The sequence below is a fragment of the Salmo salar genome, chromosome ssa11 (genome assembly GCF_905237065.1).
Source record: "Salmo salar chromosome ssa11, Ssal_v3.1, whole genome shotgun sequence".
In the NCBI taxonomy this organism is placed as follows: domain Eukaryota; kingdom Metazoa; phylum Chordata; class Actinopteri; order Salmoniformes; family Salmonidae; genus Salmo; species Salmo salar.
The window spans coordinates 87,343,510-87,370,177 of record NC_059452.1 but is presented as its reverse complement, the minus strand read 5'-3'; the positions used below and the strand labels follow the sequence as shown (position 1 = coordinate 87,370,177).

At 40.1% G+C, this 26,668-nt stretch overlaps 1 protein-coding gene across 1 annotated transcript; it reads left to right on the top strand.

Moving 5' to 3' along the window:
* Window positions 1-6,037: 6,037 nt before the first annotated feature.
* LOC106563200 (StAR related lipid transfer domain containing 7) lies at window positions 6,038-25,976 on the top strand. Its single transcript, XM_014128541.2, has 8 exons — window positions 6,038-6,982; window positions 11,265-11,434; window positions 15,354-15,403; window positions 16,523-16,633; window positions 16,948-17,030; window positions 22,611-22,710; window positions 22,817-22,901; window positions 23,422-25,976. The coding sequence occupies exons 1-8, from the start codon at window positions 6,528-6,530 to the stop codon at window positions 23,586-23,588; spliced, it is 1,221 nt and encodes a 406-aa protein (XP_013984016.1). The 5' UTR covers window positions 6,038-6,527; the 3' UTR covers window positions 23,589-25,976.
* The last annotated feature ends 692 nt before the right edge of the window (window positions 25,977-26,668 follow it).

The window sequence follows — 26,668 nt, the reverse complement described above, 5'->3', positions numbered from 1 at the left end:
CAGAGGGTGGTGCTTTGGTCACACCCTTCATGCCCATACTGGATATACCTGTCAATCATCGAGCTACAACGTATCCTTATTATTCATTCATTGATGACAATTTTCACTACTTGGTTGTGTGTGGCTCTTCATGGCACATTCCCACACAAAATGTAATGTCATAGATTGTATAAACTCACAAACAGGCAAGCAGCACATTTTCCAGTAGCATGTGGTAGGCCTAGTTGAACTAATTTCATCTTGCAGTGAGTGGAATATCTTTTTCAAAGCTACATCCTAAGAATTGTTTTATTTTGAGTAAACAATGCATTATTTCCCGTGACTGCGGATTGATAGGCTGATGTTGTTATCAATAAATTGTGTTGTGTTTTTTAAAATTAAATACAAAAATTCCTTCGGGTTGATCTGTATTGGAGTCACATACCTTCTTTGTCGTCTTATATTTAAGCTCTGACTAATATTTATTCAAATCTTACAGTATTTGTCATTAAGTGTACAGTATAGTGGGGTGGCTAAACAGAAATTTCCATAATGACCATTCATTTGATGATAAAAGCACCAAATGTTGCATCAAGGTTAATATGCCCCTTCCATTATGTATTTATTTGTATTCAACCTTTATAGTATAGTGGGGTGGCTAAACAGAAATGTCCATAATGACCATTCATTTGATGACAAAAGCACCAAATGTTGCATCAAGGTTAATATGCCCCTTCCATGTGGCCCAAAACAAGGGAGGGGATGTTCTGATCAGTGGTATAGTGGATAAACAAATGTAAACACTGTTTATACAACTTTTTTTTATTTTGCGCAAGCGTTTACTCACCAATCGTGGAAAATGAATTGAAAATATAGGAAGCGTTACTTCATTCATAGTGAACGCCAGACATTGGCACTGCACTAAAAGATCCTCAAGGACAACAACCACCCGAGCCACTGCCTGTTCACCCCGCTAACATCCAGAAGGCGAGGTCAGTACAGGTGCATCAAAGCTGGAAACGAGAGACTGAAAAACAGCTTCTATCTCAAGGCCATCAGTCTGTTAAACAGCCATCACTAACATTGAGTGGCTGCTGCCAACATACTGACTCAACTCAAGCCACTATAATAATGGGAAAATTGATGTAATCAATGTATCACTTGCCACTTTATATTATTTATATTAGATAATGTTTACATAACCTACATTATTCATCTCATATGTATATACTGTACGCCATACCATCTACTGCATCTTGCCATCTTGATATAATTAGATGTATCACTAGCCACTTTAAACAATGCCACTTTATATAATGTTTTCATAACCTACATTACTCATCTCATATGTATATACTGTACTCTATACCATCTACTGCATCTTGCCATCCTGATGTAATGTATCACTAGCCACCTTAAACAATGCTGCTTTATATGTTTTCATACCCTACAATATTCATCTCATAGGTATATACTGTACCCCATACCATCTATTACATCTTGCCTATGCACTTGCTGCAAATATTGTGCATTGCCAAATTTTCCCCTACAGGGGTGTAAAGTACTTCAGTGAAAATACTTTAAAGTACTATTTAAGTCATTTTTTGGGTATCTGTACGTTACTATTTATATTTGACTACTTTTACTATTTTTTTGATTGAAACTTTATTTAACTAGGCAAGTCAATTAAGAACAAATTCTTATTTACAATGACGGCCTACACCGGCCAAACCCGGACGACACTGAGCCAATTTTGCGCCGCCCTATGGGACTCCCAATCACGGCCGGTTGTGATACAGCCTGGATACATTCCTGAAGACAATAATGTACTTTTTAATCCATACATTTTCCCTGACACCCAAAAGTACTAGTTACATTTTGAATGCTTAACAGGACAGGAAAATGGTCCAATTCACACACTTATCAAGAGAACATCGCTGGTCATCCCTACTGCCTTTGTAAATTATGTCTCAGTGTTGGAGTGTGCCCCTGGCTATCCTGACATTTAAAAAAAAAAATCAAATAGTTGGTGCCATCTGGTTTGCTTAATATAAGGAATTTGAAATGATTCATACTTGTACTTTTGACACTTAAGTATATTTGAGCAATTACATTTACTTTTGATACTTAAGTATATTTAAAACCTTTTAGACTTCTACTCAAGTATAATTTTCCTGGGTGACTTTCACTTTTATTGAAGTAATTTTCTATTAAGGTATCTTTACTTTTACTCAAATATGAGAAATGGGTGCTTTTTTCACCACTGTTCCCCTCTGCGTTCCCAGAGAGGGATGTCCAGAAAAATCTGTGCCACCCCTACTGCTTTCCAGTGTAAACATGGTTCTCCTGCCTTCCCAGTCTGACTCTAGTGACATTTTATCAGAACAGTCTGACATTCAGAAAATCTAAACAACTGTTGTGGGAGTTAACCATTAACCATGTTTAATGTATATCTAGACTGTAAGCAGTCTATGGACAAGGTATGACAGCAATCCATGCTTGAATTGCTGTCACACTGTAAAGGAGTGTGCGTTCACTGTATGTTGCTAGTCGTACAAAACGTATGATGTTAATGGCAAATTATGTTGAACACCGTAAGAGTGTGGTTTCTGAAAGTACAGAATAAAGAGGAATGATTAGTAATTACAACAAAATATCTGGATATAACAATAAAACAATATTACAATAATGCAAAATAATACCACTGCCATAAGAATAGTAAGTAACTGGAAAGCTCCACTAGGGGGCAGAGTATAGCTATAGAATGAACAGGCCTAAGGCTTTAAGCAAGAGGCCAAAAAGGCGTCCATGTTAGAGGTCGACCGATTATGATTTTTCAACACCGATACTGATTATTGGAGGGCCAAAAAAAAGCTGATACCGATTAATCGGACGATTTTTTTATATTTATATGACAATTTATATGACAATTAATAATGACAATTACAACAATACTGAATGAACACTTTTATTTTAACTTAATATAATACATCAATAAAATCAATTTAGCCTCAAATAAATAATGAAACATGTTCAATTTGGTTTAAATAATGCAAAAACAAAGTGTTGTGGAAGAAAGTAAAAGTGCAATATTTGCCATGTAAAAAAGCTAACGTTTAAGTTCCTTGCTCAGAACATGAGAACATATGAAAGCTGGTGGTTCCTTTTAACATGAGTCTTCAATATTCCCAGGTAAGAAGTTTTAGGTTGTAGTTATTATCGGAATTATAGGTCTATTTTTCTCTATACCATTTCTATTTCATATACCTTTGACTATTGGATGTTCTTATAGGCACTATAGTATTGCCAGCCTAATCTCGGGGGTTGATAGGCTTGAAGTCATAAACAGCGCAATGCTTGAAGCACAGCAAAGAGCTGCTGGCAAATGCATGAAAGCGCTGTTTGAATGAATGCTTACGAGCCTGCTGCTGCCTACCACCGCTCAGTCAGACTGCTCTATCACATTTCAAATCATAGACTTAATTATAATATAATAACACACAGAAATACGAGCCTTAGGTCATTAATATGGTCAAATCCGGAAACTATCATTTAAAAAAATATATATATATTTCAGTGAAATACGAAACCGTTCCATATTTTATCTAACGGGTGGCATCCCTAAGTCTAAATACTGCTGTTACATTTCACAACCTTAAATGTTATGTCATAATTATGTACAATTATGGCTAATTAATTAGTCTTTGTAAGGAAGAAATGGTCTTCACACAGTTCGCAACGAGCCAGGCAGCCCAAACTGCTGCATATACCCTGACTCTGCTTGCACAGAACACAAGAGAAGTGACACAATTTTCCTAGTTAAAAAAAATTCATGTTAGTAGGCAATATTAACTAAATATGCAGGTTTAAAAATATATACTTGTGTATTGATTTTAAGAAAGGCATTGATGTTTATGGTTAGGTACACATTGGTGCAACGACAGTGCTTTTTTCGCGAATGCGCTTGTTAAATCATCACCCGTTTATTCAATGATAAATTAACAGGCACCACATCAATTATATGCAACGCAGGACAAGCTAGATAAACTAGTAATATCGTCAACCATGTGTAGTTGACTAGTGATTATGTTAAGATTGATTGTTGTTTATAAGATAAGTTAAATGCTAGCTAGCAACTTACCTAGGCTCCTTGCTGCACTCACGTAACAGGTAGTCAGCCAACCACGCAGTCTCCTCGTGGAGTGCAATGTAATCGGCCATAATCGGTGTCCAAAAATGCCGATTAGCGATTGTTATGAAAACTTGAAATCGGCCATTCCGATTAATCGGTCGACCTATAGTCCATATACTTCCCAGGCGAAACAGTTCGGAAGAGTTTGTGCATATATTATGACAACATTGTGATGTTTTTGTTAGTTTAGGACTTCGTTAAGGGTTTTGTCGGCTGTTCGTGCACACACTTTTTTTCTCAAGGCCAGCCAAAGTTCAGGAGCCGAAATCTATGCCCCTTCGTTGGTGATTGGTCAACAATAGGGATTCTTCAATAAAGTCTTTGTCGTCACTCAACGAGTGGACTCGTTTTCATACACATTTTTTCATTGCGAAATACAGCACCAAACATCTTAGATGTAAAATTGAGCGACTAATATCTCCTCTGCAAAAACATAAAAATGAATGACTGATTTCTTGAGTTATCTTAGAATAATTGTTAATAACACACACATACCTCAGAAGCAGCGGCTACACAATACTTAACAAAAAACTCTGCGCAACAACTAACACATAATTTACCCATCAGCAACAACCTCTCTCTCTCTCTCTCCTGCACTCTCTCTCTCTTTCTCTCTCTCCTGCACTAACAAGTTATGTCAGATTCTGACTGGAGAATATGCAGATGTACGCATGTGCAGAACAAGTGACTGACATAGCAGAACGGCAGGGTTTTTGTAAACATAGTGTAACAACCCTGGGTTTATAAGCACAGATATCTCGAGCATGCTTTTGGTGCACAGTCGATAGCGCGCTGGACTTAGGGCTAGAAGGTTGAGGGTTCGAGGCCTGCTCCCTGCCCGTTTCATTACATTGGTGTCAGAAGTGGAATCAGACCTTGCATCCATGACAGTGTGTGTGCTTGGCTGGTGAGCGAGTTCCTATAAGATGTTGAGTCGCAAGCTAGTAGGAGGACAAGCTCTTTGAAAGAAGGGAGTAATGTAACGACCCTGGGTTTATAAGCACAGATATCGACTCTGCTGCTCGAGCATGCTTTTGGGGCACAGTCGATAGCCCGCTGGACTTCGGGCTAGAAGGTTGAGGGTTCGAGGCAGGCTCCCTGCCTGTTTCATTACAATCCTTTGTCCATAGACTGCTTAGAGGGTAAGGAAACCAATATGTCCTTTTGGAATTTGGGTGAACTATCCTGTTTACATCTAAATCTTTTCATTATACACAAATCTATCTGTGCCACATTTGGTGCTTTTGTTAAAAACTGAACAATTATTATGCTTAGCCACCTAACTAGTTTCAAAGTAGTCAGCTACTTTCCTTTGTAGTGTAGTTTAGCTACTTTCATCTCAAGGATAGCTGTTCATCTCTTTTCACTATGACAGTATGATATAAGAACCTAGCACTGAGGTATACAATTAACGGAAACCTGTACGTATTCTCTTTTGTATGTCCGGACAGGAGAGGCGAATCTTCAGTACGGACAAAGCCCTTTACATCATTGCATAAGAGCAGTAGCGTGAAATCTACTGCTCCACCTGGCGGACAATGGCTGTCGTTTCAATTTGATCTATTGTTGACTGCAAAGATAATTGCTGTCCATATTACATTTCGCTTTCATTGACAGTATTTGTTTAATGATTCAACTGTATTCTTTTTTTCGTTTAGCATTATTTCTGATTACCTTGCTAATGCAACTGTGCATTTGCATAGACTCCTTTTCACCTTTATCGTGGTCCTTCAAGGCAGAATGACGTCAGGATCACAACTGAACATGCTAGTTGCTAAATATTGACACCAACTACTGCCAATGAAAATTGCACCCCAACGATGAATGACCAATAATAATTGTGTTGTCCAAATAAGGAGGGTCCTCTCGAGGGGCGTGGAAGGTAGGGATCAGGTCGACTGACTGCGATGTGCAAGATAAACGTGAAATTGGTGAGCTAGTAATTTAACCGAATTGAGCACAATTAAAAGTAATAGCGGTTTATACGACTATTCAAAAAAACAGTACGTAATCTGCCCGCTGTGCAAAGGTAATCGGTTCCATGGTAGATAGTGCTTGGCTCTTGTCTTGCGTAGTTTACGTTAGCTAGCTAACGTCATAAATTTACTAAGAGCATGGGACCTTGATACTTTGTTAGGCCTGTAAAGGAACAACCTAGCTTTATAACCAGCTAACGTTGGCACAATCTGCATATTTGGCAGTGTGGTTTGCTTCTTATAGTTATGTAAATTATTCGTAGTTTGCAGTCAATATCGACAGCATCATAACGTGACATTGTTGGTAACGAGTGTTCCAATCCAACCACTTGCTTTAATTAGCGGCCACTTCTAGTTGTTGAACTTGCACAACCTGCAGCATGTTTCAGTCTATACAACGGCGGCCTATAGCGTTATGTGAAATCAGTGTATGTGCTGTTAGGTTTCAAAGCAGTAATGCACTGAGACAGGGAATTGGCAAGGGCAAATCCGTAACCACCTCATGGATGGGACGACGCATTGGCCTGTTGTTGTCATGGCTCCAGAGATCGGGGGTGGGCACGAGTGAAAAAGCGAGATCTGACAAGAAGAAGCAAGGCCTGCTGTCAATTTTTGCCAACCATTGTAGCTTTGTGACCGGCCAGAGGCTTCGACGCGCTCATCAGATTGGAGAGCTCTACTCAAACCTGTACTCGGAGCGAACCAGGTGGACTCTGGTTGGAAGCATATGGCGTCGACTCCAGAGCAAGCACTCCTCCACGGGGAAGCTTGTGGCTGCACTGGCTGGTGTATTTATGTGGGAGGACGAGAAGGTTCGAGATGAAGAACTACACAGGTACATGCTGTTACTTACAGTTAAGCAATAAGGCCAAAGGGGGTGTGGTATATGGACAATATACCACTGCAAGGGCAACTCATAAAGACGACGCAACGCGTAGTGCCTGGATACAGACCTTAGCCGTGGTATATTGGCGATATACCACAAACCCCCGAGGTGCCTTATTGCTATTATAAACTGGTTACCAATGTAAAAATACATGTTTTGTCATACCCCTGCGGCAGTCTGGCAACTAACATTCAGGGCTCGAACCACCCAGTTTATCATGTGAAACATTGTGTGCATATTGCACTGTGCCAAATTGTACACTTTTTTCCCCCAATTGTTTAATGCAGGTGTGGAATATTAGGCCTACCTTTGCTTTAACCTTGTCCTGCAATGTGAAAGCTGGCAATGTGCTTGGTTTCAAATAAAATTTTATTTGTCACATGCGCTGAATACAACAGGTGCTTACTCACGAGCCCTTTCCCAACAATGCAGACTTAGCAAAAAAGGTCATAGTAACACAATAAAATGTCAATAACAAGACTATACACAAGGAGTACCAGTACCGAGTCAATGTGGAGGTAATTATGTACATGTAGGTAGGGGTAAAAGTGACTAGGCAATCAACTACAGGAGATGGTGGCACCTTAATTGGGGGGGATGGCCTTGTGTTAATGGCTGGAGCGGAATTGGTGGAATGGTATCAAACGCATGTTAGATGCCATTCCGTTGGCTCTGTTCCAGTTCCAGTCATTAAGCAGCATGTGAGTGGCGTCAATATGCGGGTATGTGTGAGTATATGTAGTTTACAGTACCTTGAAAGTATTCATACCCTTTTGATTCATTCCACATTTTCTTACAACCGGAATTCAAAATGGATTAAATACAATTGTTTTCTCCACATTTACATACAATACTCCATAATGACAAAGTGAAAACATGTTGAATATTAAATACAGATCTAATTTACATAAGTATTCACACCCCTGAGTCATACTTTGTATAAGCACCTTTGGCACCGATTACAGCTGAGTCTTTCTGAGTAAGTCTCTCAGAGCTTTCCACACCTGGATTGTGCAACATTTGCCTTTTTTTTTCTTTTCTTTTTTCTTCAAAATTCTAAAAGTTCTGTCAAATTGGTTGTTGATCATTGCTAGACAACCATTTAAGTGTTGCCATAGATTTTAAAGTAGATTTAAGTCAAAACTGTAAATGAGACGCTCAGGAACGTTCACCCTCTTCTTGGTAAGCATCTCCAGTGGATTTGGCCTGTTTAGGTTATTGTCCTGCTGAAAGGTGAATTCATCGCCCAGTGTCTGGTGGAAAGCAGACTGCAAGGTTTTCCTCAAGGATTATGCCTGTGCTTAGCTCCATTCTGTAAAAATGTATTTATTTTTATCCTGAAAAACTCCCCACTCCTTTAACAATTACAATCATGCCCATAACATGATGCAGCCACGACTATGCTTGAAAATATGGAGAGTGGTACTCAGTAATGTGTTGTATTGGTTTTGCCCCAAACACAACACTTTGTATTCAGGACAAAAAGTAAATTGCTTTGACACATTTTTTTGCAGTATTACTTTAGTGCCTTATTGCAAACAGAATGCATGTTTTGGAGTCTTTTTATTCTGTACCGGCTATCGTCTTTTCACTGTGTCAATTAGGTTAGTATTGTGGAGTAACTACAATGTTGATCCATCTTCAGTTTTCTCCTATCACAGCCATTAAATGCTTAACTGTTTTAAAGTTACTATTGGCCTCATGGTGAAATCTCTGAGCAGTTTCCTTCCTATCCGGCAACTGAGTTAGAAAGGATATATTATTTTTTACCCATCTATCAATAGGTGCCCTTCTTTGCAAGGCATAGGAAATCCTCCCTGGGGTTGTGGTTGAATCTGTATTTGAAATTTGACCTTGTGTCTGTGGGGTACAGAGATGAGGTAGTCATTCAAAAATCAGTTCAACACTTATTACACACAGTCCATGCAGCTTATTGTGACTTGTTAAGCAAATGTTTACTCCTAAATGTATTTAGTCTTGCCATAACAAAGGGGTTGAATAATTGACTCAACATTTTGATAAACATAATTCCACTTTGAAATTATGGAGTATTGTGTGTAGGCCATTGACAATATTTTTTCAATTAATACATTTTTTAATTCAGGCTTTTCCAACAATGTGGAAAAAGTAAAGGGGTGTGAATACTTTCTGAAAGGTGTGTGTTGGAGTGTCAGTGTAGTATGTATGGGTAGAGTCCAGTGAGTGTTCATAGAGCCAGTGCAAATAAAAAGGGGGTCAATTCAAATAGTCTGTGTAGCCATTTGATTACTGACAGTTAGTTTTATGGTTTGGGGGTAGAAGCTGTTCAGGAGCCTTTTGGTCCCAGACTTGGCACTTGGGTACCGCTTGACGTGCGGTAGCAGAGATAACGGTCTATAGCTGTGTTGAATACCGATACTTAATAAGTATATACTACATACTATTAGTTCATTTTAGTATACTGTAAACAAACGGTATCCTTTCAGTTGAGCATACTAGTGCTTCGGCTGTCTACCGGAAGTTGATGCTGTTGCTATGCAACTTCTTGTTAGCATAACAAATGACTAGCTAGACATTTTACGATTTTGGGGTGTGTTTGTAAATTCAATCTAGAGTGCCAGGGTGCGCTCTGGGTGTTCGTAATTGCAGACCATTGTTTGTCAGATTTTTCCGTTCATAAATTCAGAGTGTTTCGCCCTCGGAGCGCATCACTGGACGCTCTGGCCGAGGAGTAGAGTTGAGCCGAGCATTCTGACCTCAAAACGACAGTCAAGCACCCAAGCTAACAGCTTAGTTGGCTAACTTGCTAGCTAATTCCTGTCACAAATGAGAGAAGGCCTCAATCTGACCATTTGAATTGCCCTAGCAGAGCTCGTTAGGCTGTTTTCATGTTATCCAGAGCATTTGTGATTGTAATTGTGCTGCTGGCAACAATTTAATTCCACTTTTTTTGCAGACGTTTACTGACACCGGCCATATATTCAATGGGGTTTTTGGCGTTTTGTAAATTCATCAGGTATTCTGCGCTCTGGCACACTCTGAAATCGGAGTAGATAGACATTTTGCCACCACCATGCTTCACCATAGGAATGGTGCCTGTTGCCTCCAGACGTAACACTTGGCATTCAGGACAAAGAGTTCAATCTTGGTTTCATCAGACCAGAGAATCTTGTCATGATCTAAGTCCTTTTAGATGTAAACAATTTGTTGGAAAAATTACTTTGTCATGCACAAAGTAGATGTCCTAACCGACTTGCCAAAACTATAGTTTGTTAACAAGAAATGTGTGGAGTGGTTGAAAAATGAGTTTTAATGGCTCCAACCTGAGTGTATGTAAACTTCCGACTTCAACTGTAGTTTAGGCTTACATTACATTCCTACCTTTTTGAGAAGCATACCCTTTTCCTTTCTTCCTGTTCCAATTAAATTAGCCTAAACCTACTGTCAAGTTACCAGGTTGTTAGCTAGCTAGGTAACATGACTGAACAGTCTTATCAAACCAATAATTAGCGACCCGGGATTAGTATAACATGGCCTGCGACATGTTTGTAAAATTATATCAAATGCGCACGAATCCCATTTTAAAATGGGTATCTCCGGTAATATGGGTCACTTTTTATGTTATTTTAATTTTTTTACCATTTAGGCTCGAGACAACCTGTTGTCTTTGCTGTGAAGCTGCAAGCATGCCTGTCGCCAAGCAGTGCTCCATTTTACCCCTCTGATACTGAGGCTGCATGACAGTGAACTTCAAACTCAGACTGGTCTGTGCTCTTGGTTATAACAGGCTATTTGAAATCATACAATGTATCAACATTGCTCGCTTTGGCGCTGCTCCAATGTAACAAATGTACAAATCTAACAGACTCGTCTGGGTCTGCATCCCCGCTCTCCATCACTGCTGAATGTATATATTTTTTTTTAACTGACTGAGGATGGGCATGAAGAGCAGAAGGCGAGAAGCATGTGAGGGAGGGCTGGTAGAGGGTTATGCTGGCTGATTACAGCTGCTACACGTGATGTGAGCATGGAAGTGAATATGATTGGACCTGTGCATACCGGAGACTAGTGGCTGTTGCTTCAATTCAACTGAATTTATAAACATTTTGTAGCAGGTTTTTTAGATCGCTAGGGCTGGAAAAAGTCAGTATCATATGAAATGGTACTACGGTATTCTAAAATGTTGGTATCATGACATTTTGGTACTGTGATATTACCGTGTTAAGATCTCTATCCCTGCACACTTCCCCAGATGTGGACTAGAGCTCCAAGCTTTGGAGAAGGTGAAGAATCTGAGTGCATCTTCAGAAAAGGAGAAGGCTGCAGGGCAGGTGGAGACCGGCTGGGAGGTTGTCATGGAGAAGAATAACTTCAAAGTGTGGAGGCGGCCCATCGAGGGAAGCCACTTGTGGGAATACAGAGGTCAGCCTGCATTGTCACTTATAGCTTTGTGTTGCGCTTCTACACCTGCATTGCTTGCTGTTTGGGGTTTTAGGCTAGGTTTCTGTACAGCACTTTGTGACATCAGCTGATGTAAGAAGGGCTTTAGAAATAAATTTAATTGATTGTTGACACTCAGAATGAGTATTCAGACCCCTTTTCCCATATTTTGTTACAGCCTTAATCTAAAATGATGAGGAAATGTTTATTTAATCCAATCTACACACAATTAGAGGTCGACCGATTATGATTTTTCAACTCCGATACTGATTAATCAGCGTTTTTTAAATTTTTTAAATATTTTTTTAATGTTTAATTTAAATTTTAAATATGATTTTTTTAATTTAATTTAAATATATATATTTGTAATAATGACAATTACAACAATACTGAATGAACACTTATTTTAACTTAATATAATACATCAATAAAATCAATTTAGCCTCAAATAAATAATGAAACATGTTCAATTTGGTTTAAATAATGCAAAAACAAAGTGTTGGAGAAGAAAGTAAAAGTGCAATATGTGCCATGTAAGAAAGCTAACGTTTAAGTTCCTTGCTCAGAACATGAGAACAAATGAAACCTGGTGGTTCCTTTTAACATGAGTCTTCAATATTCCCAGGTAAGAAGTTTTAGGTTGTAGTTATTATAGGACTATTTCTCTCTATACGATTTGTATTTCATATACCTTTGACTATTGGATGTTCTTATAGGCACTTTAGTATTGCCAATGTAACAGTATAGCTTCCGTCCCTCTCCTCGCTCCTACCTGGGCTCGAACCAGGAACACATCGACAACAGCCACCCTCGAAGCAGCGTTACCCATGTAGAGCAAGGGAAAAAACTACTCTCAGTCTCAGAGCGAGTGACGTTTGAAACGCTATTAGCGCACACCCGGCTAACTAGCTAGCCATTTCATATCGGTTACACCAGCCTAATCTTGGGAGTTGATACGCTTGAAGTCATAAACAGCGCAATGCATTGCGAAGGGCTTCTGGCAAAACGCACGAAAGTGCTATTTTGAATGAATGCTTACAAGCCTGCTGCTCCCTACCATCGCTCAGTCAGACTGCTCTATCAAATCATAGACTTAATTATAACATAATAACACACAGAAACACGAGCCTTAGGTCATTAATATGGTCGACTCCGGAAACTATCACGTTTATTCTTTCAGTGAAATACGGAACCGTTCCGTATTTTATCTAACGGGTGGCATCCATAAGTCTAAATGTTCCTGTTACATTGCACAACCTTCAATGTTATGTCATAATTACGTAAAATTCTGGCAAATTAGTTCGCAACGAGCCAGGCGGCCCAAACGGTTGCATATACCCTGACTCTGCGTGCAATATTGCCTGCTAACCTGGATTTATTTTGGCTAAATATGCAGGTTAAAAAATATATACTTCTGTGTATTGATTTTAAGAAAGGCATTGATGTTTATGGTTAGGTACAGTCGTGCAACGATTGTGCTTTTTTCGCAAATGCGCTTTTGTTAAATCATCCCCCGTTTGGCGAAGTTGGCTGTCTTTGTTAGGAAGAAATAGTCTTCACAGTTTGCAACGAGCCAGGCTGCCCAAACTGCTGCATATACCCTGACTCTGTTGCAGAGGTGACACATTTTCCCTAGTTAAAATAAATTCATGTTAGCAGGCAATATTAACTAAATATGCAGGTTTAAAAAGATATACTTGTGTATTGATTTTAAGAAAGACATTGATGTTTAGGTACAAGTTGGAGCAATGAGTCCTTTTTCGCGAATGCGCACCGCATCAATTATATGCAACGCAGGACAGGCTAGATAAACTAGTAATATCATCAACCATGTGTAGTTAACTAGTGCTTATGATTGATTGATTGTTTTTTATAAGGTACGTTTTTAATGCTAGCTAGCAACTTACCTTGGCTTCTTACTGCATTCGCGTAACAGGCAGGCTCCCCGTGGAGTGCAATGTAAAGCAGGTGGTTAGAGCGTTGGACTAGTTAACCGTAAGGTTGCAAGATTGAATCCCCAAGCTGACATGGTAAAGATCTGTCGTTCTGCCCCTGAACAAGGCAGTTAACCCACCGTTCCTAGGCCGTCATTGAAAATAAGAATGTGTTCTTAACTGACTTGCCTAGTTAAAAAATATATTTTTTTTAAATCGGCAAATCGGTGGCCCAAAATACCGATTACCGATTGTTATGAAAACTTGAAATCGACCCTAATTAATCGGCCATTCCGATTAATCGGTCGACCATTACACAAAATACAACATAATGACAGGTTTTTAGAAATTTTTGCTAATAAATAAAAAACTTTACAAAAGTATTCAGACCCTTTGCTGTGAGACTCCAAATTGAGCTCAGGTGCATCCTGTTTCCATTGATTGGACATGATTTGGAAAGGCACACACCTGTCAATATAAGGTCCCACAGTTGACAGTGCATGTCAGAGCAAAAACCAAGCCATGAGGTTGAAGGAATTGTCCGTGGAGCTCAGAGACAGGATTGTGTCGAGGCACAAATCTGGAGACGGGTACCAGAAAGTATCTGCAACATTGAAGGTCCAGTGGCCTCCATTCTGAAATGGAAGAAGTTTGTTACCGCCAAGACTCTTCGTAAAGCTGGCCACCCAGCCAAACTGAGCAATCAGGGTGTCACGCCTGTTCCCCCTCCCTGGTGCTGGAAGGTGCCAGGCTCCCCAGCATTACACACTCCTGCCACCATCAGTAATCCTGCCTTTCCCCGTCATGCGCATCAGCGTATTATTGGACTCAATCGTCTGATTATTACCTCCCCTATATTTGTCAGTTCCCCATCTCTGTTCCCCGCTGCTGCATTGATTGTTGAATGTCGTTGTTTTGCCTGTGTGCTGACGCTGTGCTGTCTTGTTTCATGTCTGTTCCTTATTAAATGTTGACTCCCCGTACCTGCTTCTGATCTCTGGCGTCAGTCCTTACACAGGGGAGAAGGGCCTTGGTCAGGGAGGTGACCAAGAACCTGAAGGTCACTCTGACAAAGCGCCAGAGTTCCTCTGTGGAGATGGGAGACCTTCCAGAAGGACAACATCTCTGCAGCACTCCACCAATCAGGCCTTTATGGTAGTGGTCAGAAAGAAGACACTCATTAGTAAAAGGCACATGACATCCCGCTTGGAGTTTGCCAAAGGCACCTGAAAACTCTTAGACCATGAGAAACAAGATTCTCTGGTCTGATGAAACCAAGAATGAACTCTTTGGCCTGAATGCCAAGCGTCACGTCTGGAGGGAACCTGGCCCCATCCCTACGGTGAAGCATGGTGGTGGAAGCATCATGCTGTTGGGATGTCTTTCAGTGGCAGGGACTGGGAGACTAGTCAGGATCGAGGCAAATTACAGAGATCCTTGATGATAACCTGCTCAGGACGAAGGTGGGAATGGGAGAAGAGAATGGGAGAAACCCAAATACAGGTGAGCCAAGCTTGTAGCGTCATACCCAAGAAGACTCGAGGCTGTAATCGCTGCCAAAGGTGCTTCAACAAAGTGCTGAGTAAAGGGTCTGAATACTTTAGGTAAATGATATATTTCCTTTTTTTTTATTTTTTTTAATTTTTTTATAAATATACGTTCGTAAAAAATTCTAAACTTCTTTTTGCTTCATCATTATGGGGTATTGTGTGTAGATTGAGAAATGATTTAATACATTTTAGAATAAGGCTAACTTTTAATAACAAAATGTGGAAAGTCAAGGGGTCTGAATACTTTCTGAATGCACTGTACCTTTTCTATGTGACTATCTGGCATGTCATAATTTCATCAACCTTTTTGATGTACATTTGCACTCTTTTCCCTCTTCTTATTGCCATGATCATCATCTACATGTCTGAGTGTCATTATTAACACTCAACACCTTTTTCCCTCTAATCTTTTCACAGTTTTGGGTTCTTACAACGATGTCACCCCCAGACAGTTCTTCAATGTTCAGGTACTAAACAGGCTTATTTTATGCTAACTGTCTTGACTTGGTATAATAGTTTCATTTTGAATGTTAAAAAGTGTGCAAGAGAACTTGTACCTTCACTAACCAAGTTTCCATCCCAACTTTTTATGCGAGTATAGTATATGTCAGATTAAACAAAATGTAATGACACGCCTGATGAAAACAGAATATTTGTCAGTAAACTTTCCAAATGTCGACAATACAAAGTATGCTAGACAAGGTGGGATACTTTTGATGTGGGTAAAATAAATATTATGCGGGAAACGCTTTTATGCGCCAATATTGATTTAATAACCATCATATCGAAGTAAACTTGGTGACATGTATTGTGGTCCTCCCACTACAACTTGTCAGGAAAGAATGTAGTTTAGTAGGGTACAGATTTAAATAAGTTAGGTACTTCACAGGGTGGTGAAAGTTAAGGGTTATAAGCTTGATGCTTCTTTCCAATAAATATGAAAGGTCTTATTCTGGTGACAGGATCATTGATGCTTGGCTGCCATTTGGCAAATAGAAATAATTTCGCTCTTTTATCCATAATAATCACACTATCTGCGAGCTGTTGGCTAGAGTGCATGTGTCAATAACAGTGGGCAAACTCTCTATATAACGCCAAAACAAAATGTGTAGCAAACCATCAGTGTTAAAAGCAATGGAAACTGATTTCATTTGTATTATTCGGTACATGGAAATTTATGTGCACTACGTCACACACAGCCTTTTATCCCCAACAAGTCAATTTAACAGAAACGCATTTCTGTGGGGAAAATGTGCATTTTGTTATGCGGATTTTAGAATATTCACATGAAAATCTGTCGCCAATTGGATGGAAACCTAGCCAGTGACCCTGTTAAGAAATGATCCAGTAGAAAATGTGCAAGTGGCTTGTGCCATTCAGCACCTGAAGTCCTGTATGTTCATACACTCCCTTTGCGTGTCTGTGCTTATCGCCGTACTTGGCTCTTGTTTTGTACGTGTCTGTTTACCCAAATGCCCTTGTTGGAGTGTAAGGTTTGTGTGGAGATATGTAGCTCTACGTGTTGTATGTGTGTGCTCAATTTAAGCCTCTGTTCCTCTCGTCTCACGCACTGCCCTTTGCCACAGTTGGACACTGAGTACAGGAAAAAGTGGGATGCCCTAGTTCTTAAGCTGGAGGTGGTGGACAGGGACGTCAACACAGGCTCAGAGGTTGTGCACTGGGCCACGCATTTCCCTGTAAGTTCCCCCTGCCAACTCACACACTAGAAATGCGGAACTCATGCTTATCAAAGTCATGCACTTGCGATATGCTTTCATTTCCTCAGTGGTTTCTCTGTTACATTGTAACATTTGTAGACTGAGTGCTACATGTTTTTGCTTTGTTCATGTGTTCTCGATTTGATTATTACAGATATGCAAGCATACAGTGTTGTATTTTATGGAAGAAAGCAATGTTTCCCTGAAATAAGGGCTGTGTCATAGTCCACAGATGACAACAATTGGTTATCCTACATTTTGTTTTTTTGATTTGTTGTATTATCTTCCCACAGTATCCCATGTACTCACGAGACTATGTTTATGTGCGTCGCTATGACGTTGATGTGGAGAATAATCTGATGGTCCTGATCTCCAGGTGAGTGACTTCATGTCAAGTAGTTATATTGAAATGAAGGCTGTCAAAAACGATCAAAATAATTTATCAAGGTAATCATGGTTTTCTGTTGGTAAATAAGATTAATCACATTTTTTTGATTGTTCAAATATGACCCTAATTAAAGATGTTTCCATTTTAAACCACATTGGGTTGTAGGTAAAATATATTTTGATTATAAGGGAAGAAAACCCCAAATAAACTCTCTTCAATAACATCAGCCAGGTTCATGTAAAAGAGCATACAGCTAGCTATTAAATTTAGCATAGGCTTCTTCTATCTGTTCTTCAAAATTAACTAGTCAAGCTTCTACCTACTAGCGAATGGGGATAATTTGCTTAAACCTTTTGATCTGAGAACTATAACAAAAACAGTAGCTAAATGGAATGGAAGTTATGTTCTGATTTTTAAATCTGTGTGAAATTGAGTTGAATCTAGAGGCATTCATTCAGCCATGGCATTCTACATTTTCTCATTTGGTTAGCTTAAGGATTTTGGCAATGAAGCCATTTTTCTACTTCCCCAGAGTCCGCTTAACTCATGGATACCATTTTTATCTTTGCATCCAGTATGAAGGTAGTGAGGTAGTTTGTGAGCCAATGCTAACTAGTGTTAGCGCAATGACAGTCTGTGGCACATACTAGCAGTTACTATAGACTTCCAGTCATTGTGCTAATGCTAGTTAGCAATTGCACAAACATTAGTTAGCAACTTCATTTAAACTGCACGCAGAGACATACAAATGGTATCCACGAGTTCATCGGAGTCTGGGGAAGAAGATAAAGGGCATCATTGACAAAATCCTGAACGATCCCTTTAAGGTCACAGTTATGAAAACTTAGGACACTAAAGAGGCCTTTCTACTGACTCTGAAAAACACCAAAAGAAAGATGCCCAGGGTCCCTGCTCATCTGCGTGAATGTGCCTTAGGCATGCTGCAAGGAGGCATGAGGACTGCAGATGTGGCCAGGGCAATAAACTGCAATGTCCGTACTGTGAGACACGTAAGACAGCGCTACATGGAGACAGGGTGGACAGCTAATCGTCCTCGCAGTGACAGACCACGTGTAACAACACCTGCACAGGATCGTTAAGGCAGGTCCTCACCAGACATCACCGGCAACAACGTCGCCTATGGGCACAAACCCACCGTCGCTGGACCAGACAGGACTGGCGGCAAGTGCTCTTCTCTGACGAGTCGCGGTTTTGTCTCACCAGGGGTGATGATCGGATTCGTGTTTATCGTCGAAGGAATGAGTGTTACACCGAGGTCTGTACCTTGGTGTGGGATCGATTTGGAGGTGGAGGGTCCATCATGGTCTGGGGCGGTGTGTCACAGCATCATCAGACTGTGCCTGCAATGACAACAAGCTATCTCCACGCTGTGCGTTACAGGGAAGACATCCTCCTCCCTCATGTGGTACCCTTCCTGTAGGCTCATCCTGACATGACCCTCCAGCATGACAATGCCACCAGCCATACTGCTCGTTCTGTGCGTGATTTCCTGCAAGACAGGAATGTCAGTGTTCTGCCATGGCCAGCGAAGAGCCCCGAAGAGCCCGGATCTCAATCCTATTGAGCACGTCTGCCATGGCCGTGTCTGGGACCTGTTGGACCCCCCCCCCCTAACCCTCCCCCCATTAATGTCCGGGAACTTGCAGGTGCCTTGGTGGAAGAGTGGGGTAACATCTCACAGCAAGAACTGGCAAATCTGGTGCAGTCCATGAGGAGATGCACTGCAGTACTTAATGCAGCTGGTGGTCACACCAGATACTAACTGTTACTTTTGATTTTGACCCCCCCCCCTTTGTTCAGGGACACATTGTTCAATTTCTGTTAGTCACATGTCTGTGGAACTTGTTCAGTTTGTCTCAGTTGTTGAGTCTTGTTATGTTCATACAAATATTTACAGATGTTAAGTTTGCTGAAAATAAACGCCGTTGACAGTGAGAGGACGTTTCTTTTTTTGCTGAGTTTACATGTGTGCATTACATGAGGCAATATTTTCGTTAAGGCTGGGCGGTATACCGTATTTTACTATATACCTGTATTGATGCAGGGACTGGTTTGGGTTTTTACTTTACCTTCTATAACAGTATTTTGTATGTTTTGCGTTTGTTAAATGTGATATGCCGTGAGTTATGTCCATTTTGAAATTTTTTTTTTTTTCACCACTACTTAAGTCTTAACTCTCCTCTCTCCATGCCTCTTTCCACACAGACCTAGCTCTGCTCCGTTACTTAAGTAGCGAATTAGTTGTTCCTTGACCACGAGACCCTTGCATTCAGTCTGCATGGTCAATGTAGCACATGCAACAATGTTGATGACAACGATGTTTCTGCTTTGCTGCTTAATATAAATCCATAAGCGTTATATAAATCTTCAAACAGCTAGTTTTGTCTTAGCAAGTTTTAGCTAAATTATGTTAGCTTCTTATGCTAATTGCTCGTTAACTGGCTAGCTAATAAATCTACTGAGTCAGCACAAACGTAGATAGCTAGCACAGCCTGATACCAGTGCTGGTGTAGACTTAACTCAGCATGTTTTCTGTGCAACAGTATCTTCTAAATCAAAGGGGAATAGGCAAAGCATTAATATGTTGGCTACACAAAGAAACATTTAATGTAGCCAAAGATTATAGGGTCCCCTAAGAAACACTGACAAACACTTTGTTTCCTACCCTGTCACAATAACTCCTCCCTGGCATTTTCATTCGTTGTCATGTCAAACAACACTGTATTCAAAGTGGCCACTATTATTTATATGGATGGAAATTCACATCGACGGGGCTGTAGTGGAGCGGGTCAAGAGGTTCAAGTTCCTCGGTGTCCACATCACCAACCTATCATGGTCCAAACACACCAAAAAAGTTGTGAAGAGGGCATGACAACATCTTTTCCCCCTCGGGAGAAAGAAAAGATTTGTCATGGGTCCCCAGATCCTCAAAGTTTTACAGCTGCACCATCAAGAGCATCCTGACCGGTTGCATCACTGCATGGTGTGGCAACTCCTCAGTATGGCAACTGCTCAGCATCTGACTGTAAGGCGCTCGAGGATAGTACGTACAGCCCAGTACATCACTGGGGCCAAGCTTCCTGCCATCCAGGATCTAATATACTAGGCGGTGTCAGGAAGGCCCAAAAAATTCAGACTCCAGTCATCCTAGTCATAGACTGTTCTCTCTGCTACTGCATGGCAAGCGGTACCGGAGGGCCAAGTCTAGGTCCAAAAGGCTCCTTAACAGCTTTTACCCCCAAGCCATAAGACTGCTGACCAATTAATCAAATGGCCACCAGGACTATTTACATGGTCCCCCCCCCACACACACACACACATTTAGTATTTATGCTGCTGCTACTCGCTGTTTATTATCAATGCATAGTCACTTTACCCCTACCTACAGTTGAAGTTGGAAGTTTACATAGACTTAGGTTGGAGTCATTAAAACTCATTTTTCAACCACTCCACAAATTTAGTTAAACTATAGTTTTGGCAAGTCATTTTTCAACAATTGTTTACAGACAGATTATTTCACTTATAATTCACTGTATCACAATTCCAGTGGGTCAGAAGTTTACATACACTAAGTTGACTGTGCCTTTTTAAACAGCTTGGAAAATTCCAGCAAATGATGTAATGGCTTTAGAAGCTTCTGACTGGAAATTAGCCTAACGCCTGAAGGTACCACATTCATCTGTACGAACAATAGTACGCAAATATGAACACCATGGGACCATGCAGCCTTCATACCGTTCAGGAAGGAGACGCGTTCTGTCTCCTAGAGATTAATGTACTTTGGTGCGAAAAGTGCAAATCAATCCCAGAAGAACAGCAAAGGACCTTGTGAAGATGCTGGAGGAAACAACAGGTACAAAAGTATCTATATCCACAGTAAAATTAGTCCCTATATCGACATAACCTGAAAGGCCGCTCAGCAAGGAAGAAGCCAGTGCTCCAAAACTGCCATTATCAAGCCAGACTACGGTTTGCAACTGCACATGGGGACAAAGATCGTACTTTTTGGAGAAATGTCATCTGGTCTGATGAAACAAAAATGGAACTGTTTGGCCATAATGACCATCGTCATGTTTGGAGGAAAAAGGGAGAGGCTTGCAAGCCAAAGAACACAATCCCAACCGTGAAGCACAGGGGTGGCAGCATCATGTGGGGATGCTTTGCTGCAGGAGGGACTGGTGCACTTCACAAAATAGATGGCATCATGAGGATGGAAAATTATGTGGATATATAGCCAAACAGTTCTATTTTTGTTTCATCAGACCAGAGGACATTTCTCCAAAAAGTACGATCTTTGTCCCCATGTGCAGTTGCAAACCGTAATCTGGCTTGTTTTGGAGCTGTGGCTTCTTCCTTGCTGAGCGGCCTTTCAGGTTATGTCAACGTTGGACTCGTTTTACTGTGGATATAGATACTTTTGTACCTGCTTTCTCCCGCATCTTCACAAGGTCCTTTGCTGTTGTTCTGGGATTGATTTGCACATTTCGCATCAAAGTACGTTCATCTCTAGGAGACAGAACGTGTCTCCTTCCTGAGCGGTATGAAGGCTGCGTGGTCCCATGGTGTTTAAACTTGCGTACTATTGTTTGTACAGATGAACGTGGTACCTTCAGGTGTTTGGAAATTGCTCCCAACGATGAACCAGACTCGTGGAGGTCAACAACTGTTTTTTTTTTTTGAGGTCTTGGCTGATTTTTCATTTTCCCATTTTGTCACGTAAAGAGGCACTGAGTTTGAAGGTAGGCCTTGAACTACATCCACAGGTACACCTCCAATTGACTCAAATGATGTCAATTAGCCTATCAGAAGCTTCTAAAGCCATGACATCATTTTCTGGAATTTTCCAAGTTGTTTAAAGACACAGTCAACTTAGTGTATGTAAACTTCGGACCCACTGGAATTGTGACACAGTGAATTATAAGTGAATTAATCTGTATGTAAACAATTGTTGGAAAAATTACTTGTCATACACAAAATGGATGTCCTAACCGACTTTCCAAAACTATAGTTTTAACCATAAATTTGTGGAGTGGTTGAAAAACGAGTTTTAATGACTCCAACCTATGTGTATGTAAACTTCTGACTTCAACTGTAGCCTCATTATTGTCTTGTTACTTAAAAACATGTTTTTTTCCACTTTAGTTCATTTTGTAAATATTTTCTTAACTCTATTTCTTGAACTGTATTGTTGGTTAAGGGCTTGTAAGTAAGCATTTCACGTATGGTCAAATTTTGATATGAAAAGCAGGAAATTATTTTGGGTTGAACTGAACAGTATAAAACAATCAGATTGGAGAAAGACCCATTGCAATCACTTTGAAGGTATGTTGCAACCATAGGGTCACAAACTACTCATAAAGCAAATATAGAACTTTTAATTGTTCAAAAACCAAATGCTGTCAAATTTGAAAAAATACCATGATATATTTTGGCCATATTGCCCAGCGCTACTTTTTGTATCAATTACATTTTTTTTTTTCTGCTTGGAATACTATTTATTTATCTCCCGTCCCTTATTATAAAAAAAAAAAATTGTGCCATTTTTAGAGCGGTTCAACATCCTGGAGTCCCGGAAACTCAGGACTACGTCAGAGTCCACTCATACCAGTCCAAGATGGTCATCCGCCCTCACAAGACCTTTGATGAGGTGAATAGAGTTTATCATAAAACAGATAATGTCATCATTGGGCAATATTTAGTTATGTGTGCATGTTGGATTACAGTATCTGACCTTATGTCGTCTTGTCCCACAGAATGGCTTTGACTACCTTCTGACCTACAGCGACGACCCTCAGACTGCCTTTCCCCGCTACTGTGTGAGCTGGATGGTGTCTAGTGGTGAGCTCTCGTTTCTTTTCATGGAGCTTAATGATTATCCCCAGGTGTAAACTGGATGCAGTCATTGTTGGAATATCAACAATAAAAATAAACAAATATTTATCTAAATAGACACAGAATTGCTTCACTGGAGGGCATTAGGGCACGAAAGTAAGTCAAATCCTGATCTTTCCATCAAATGCAGCCACTGATTATGCACAATTATTGAGACCTAACTCAATGGGCCAGGGATCATTTTATTTTTGCTTGAGGTAGCTGGGCTACAGTAATTGGCTGATTCAACATACCCAACGAGCTGAATCTGCTGGTATTGTAGCTCAGTGCTTTGTTTCTTGGTCTGATTTACTTTTATCTGGATGGAAAATCACCTTGGGGCCTATTCCATCAAACCCTTTTTATTTTTTTTAAATATAAATAGGTCATTGTGGTCTACAGTCTCTTATCAGATGATGGTGGTTTTCCATGTGGTTGTATATTATCCTCAGTCCTGGTTATCAACTGTTGCCCTCCTCCCTCATAGGTATGCCTGACTTTCTGGAGAAACTGCATACTGCAGCCCTTAGGGCTAAGAACCTGGAGGTAGGGATCTACGACTATGCCAGTGTCATGAAGTCCAATGACCCCAAGCACCAGCCCAGCCAGGACCGCCTTGGGGACAACACTCGCCCTGGGCAAATCTACGCATAAGGGACCATGTCTTTTAAGCCGTGGTGGGGAGTTTGATTTAACCTGCACCTGCTCACATACAACAACCCTCCAAACTCAAAGCTTTTGGACACAAGGGTGGATGGGATATAATGAAACTGGAATATACATTTGTTGAAGATATTCAGTACTTGTTCCACATACTGGTTATTGATAACAGAATTATAATGAACAGCATGGACTGTACCAACAAGCAGTTGAGCCCTTTGGAGAAAGGACTCCGCTTTTGCTGCCAGGAGGATTTCCATTGGGACTTCCTGCCTTGCGACACTTGTGCTAGACAGCCAACATCCTCATGCCTCATTTTGCTAACTAGCTGCTTCACCAACTAGTGACACTGAGCCAAAAATACTACCCCTATCGAGATGTTGCCAACGCATTTTCTCCCTCCATCTACCACGTCTACTGGTTTCTTCCAGCCACTTTGATTGGATCCCTTATCTGGTCACATCAGCACTTAAATATCTCACTTTAAAGGCTTCGCTACACAAATACATACCTATAGTTATTTCATACAACAGAGAAAGAAGAACATCAATAATTAAACCCACTGTGATATCAGGAACACGAGGAACACGCTTTGGAGCTGAATGCCCTGGCATATTGACTTCCACAGACAAGTGGATTTAAGGGCTCTTGTGGTCTTTCACATTTTCACATGGGATCGATGTTTTGCTCTCTGCAGAACTGAGGTTCTAACTTTTTTTTGTCTGTCACGCCTTGTCTGTGTTTTAAACTGCCAGGTCATGACACTTCTAACAGCCTTCTGAAGATTACCAGTGTCTTCCTGTCCACATGGTGTCTTATGGTAACTGCAGAAGTCCTCAGTAACTATGGTACAAATGCTTGATGTTTTTTTATTTCACTTGCATTGCAGTTCCCCTCCACCCGTCCATGTTAAAATGTCCTTATCAAAAAAACGATATAAAATTTTTTTTTATATAAAAAGTGTGTATTTTCTTGTGCCACCTAACTATCTGTATTTCAATTGAATGGATATGACTGAAATACTGTTTCTTACTGAGAACTAAGTTCAAAGTTTATGGAACAGACATGATTAAAACCGACTGCTCGCTAGTTTGCGCTACAGAGGAATATGTTTGTTTGCTGAACTCTTACTGTACCTTAACAGTGAAAGTAGTGCAACAATTGTTCTATTACTGATGCGCTTTGGAAGGCAAGGGTTTAGTAAGATCATGCGTTTATGTGTAATCTTTATTGCGTTTTACAATTTTTTTTCAGTCTTGATGTGTAAATGGTTCTGCAAACTACTTAGACCTAATCTTATTAACTGTTTGACTCACTTGAGTAAGGGCATGTGTGAATTCTCTGCTCAACCTGACAATCTGGTACAATTGAAGGAGCACCTTTTTCTGTATGTCATTTTATTTTTTTCTGTTACTGATATTGGTATAAACAGAATTTTCCAGGCAAAAGTTTCATTAATTTATGGTACCAGTATACATGCATGACTACAGTTCCATGAAAACCGATTGTTGGTAGGTCACAAATACTGAGATAAATGTAAAAGTTCATTGAAGTTGCATTGAAAAGATACCATAGTTCAATACATTTAAATGCCAAGGGGCAGTTTTTTAATTCCTTGCGTCCCACATGTATTAAAGGTCTAATTGAGCAGTTTTTATGAATATAAAATCATTTCTGGGTAACAACTGTACCTCATTCTCCCGCACATGCAAACCTGATTAGAAGGCCCTGTGTAGATTGTATTTTCAACCAGCAACTATCAGGAAATAACTCATCACGTTTTTTTATACATTTGCTAGTTTCATCAGCTGCTGTACTGTATGCTATAAAACACAATTTTGACTCCACTGGGCCTTTTAAGATGACTTACTCCCATGAAGTCTGAAATAACTAAAGATCATTTACCTACTCGTATCTTTGATAAACACACAGGTGAAAAAATTATTTTACTGTCCGCTGTATATGATTGTCAGCATATGGTGTGTTTTGATATATTGTACATGTGAGAGGAAATGAATTACCTCTAGTTGAGCTTTTGTTTAGTGATGGTCAGAGCTATGTGTATGCAGAGCATAAAACTTTGGTTTCTATATTGAACTACTGTATGCAATGTTTGAGAATGTAAATCTGGCGATTGTAACGTTTTGGTGTGCTATCCTTTTCTAGACTACAATTGTGTGTTCAATATACTGTTTATTTTTTTCAACATGCAGTTTAACACCTTGGATATGATTTCCAGAAGTTGATTCCTTTAGAAATTGTGTAAATTATATTGATTGAAAAGAATTGGGAAAATATATGGAACCTGGCAAGAAGTTGTCATTGTATGATTCCATGTTGAAATTGAGCAACTAATGATTCAATAAACCAATTTGAAGTATATTGTATGTTGCTTTAGTGAAAAAGTATTTTAAAATAGTTTATAAAGGGTCATTATCTAGTTTGCCTGCTTTAGCAAGTGTAGTGCCAATGTCTTCATCAAATACCATGTGAGCATCTTGTTTTGGGCCTGCATAACAGGAATTTTACCCAGGAGTCATTCCTGTAAGTTGTGGTTTTTACTCTTTCAATACCAAGCTGCTCCTTCCTGGATGTGTTATTTTGTTTTTGTACAATGGCTTCAACGCCCCCTGAAAAACAACTGATGGGTTTTGAACCAGGGCATAAGATGTACTATTTCATCCACCAGTCACTCAGATGTTTTACAGGCAAACATATTACTAGTAGTAATGTATATTGTTAATTTCATTACCAAAATAGCACAAAAGAGACCCAATGTTCACCTGCCACTTTAAGGGTGGGAGGAGACCGTGGTAATGCGACTCGGGTCATGTTTGTGCCTGTGAGATTGACCTAGCTTGTGAACAAAATAATGTAAATGGCCAAGAAACCCAAGGACAAAGTCTCATTTCAGTAGAATTTCGTGTCATATAAATTTGACATTTTTATGCCTGTGCGCACGTGAAGAGCTGAGTGAAAGATTCATTTTTAGAAGCGCTGCGCACAGACATTTGTCATTCTAATGAATTTCCTCCTCCCTATAGGCTGTTTTGTCATTGTTGGTAATCAGGCCT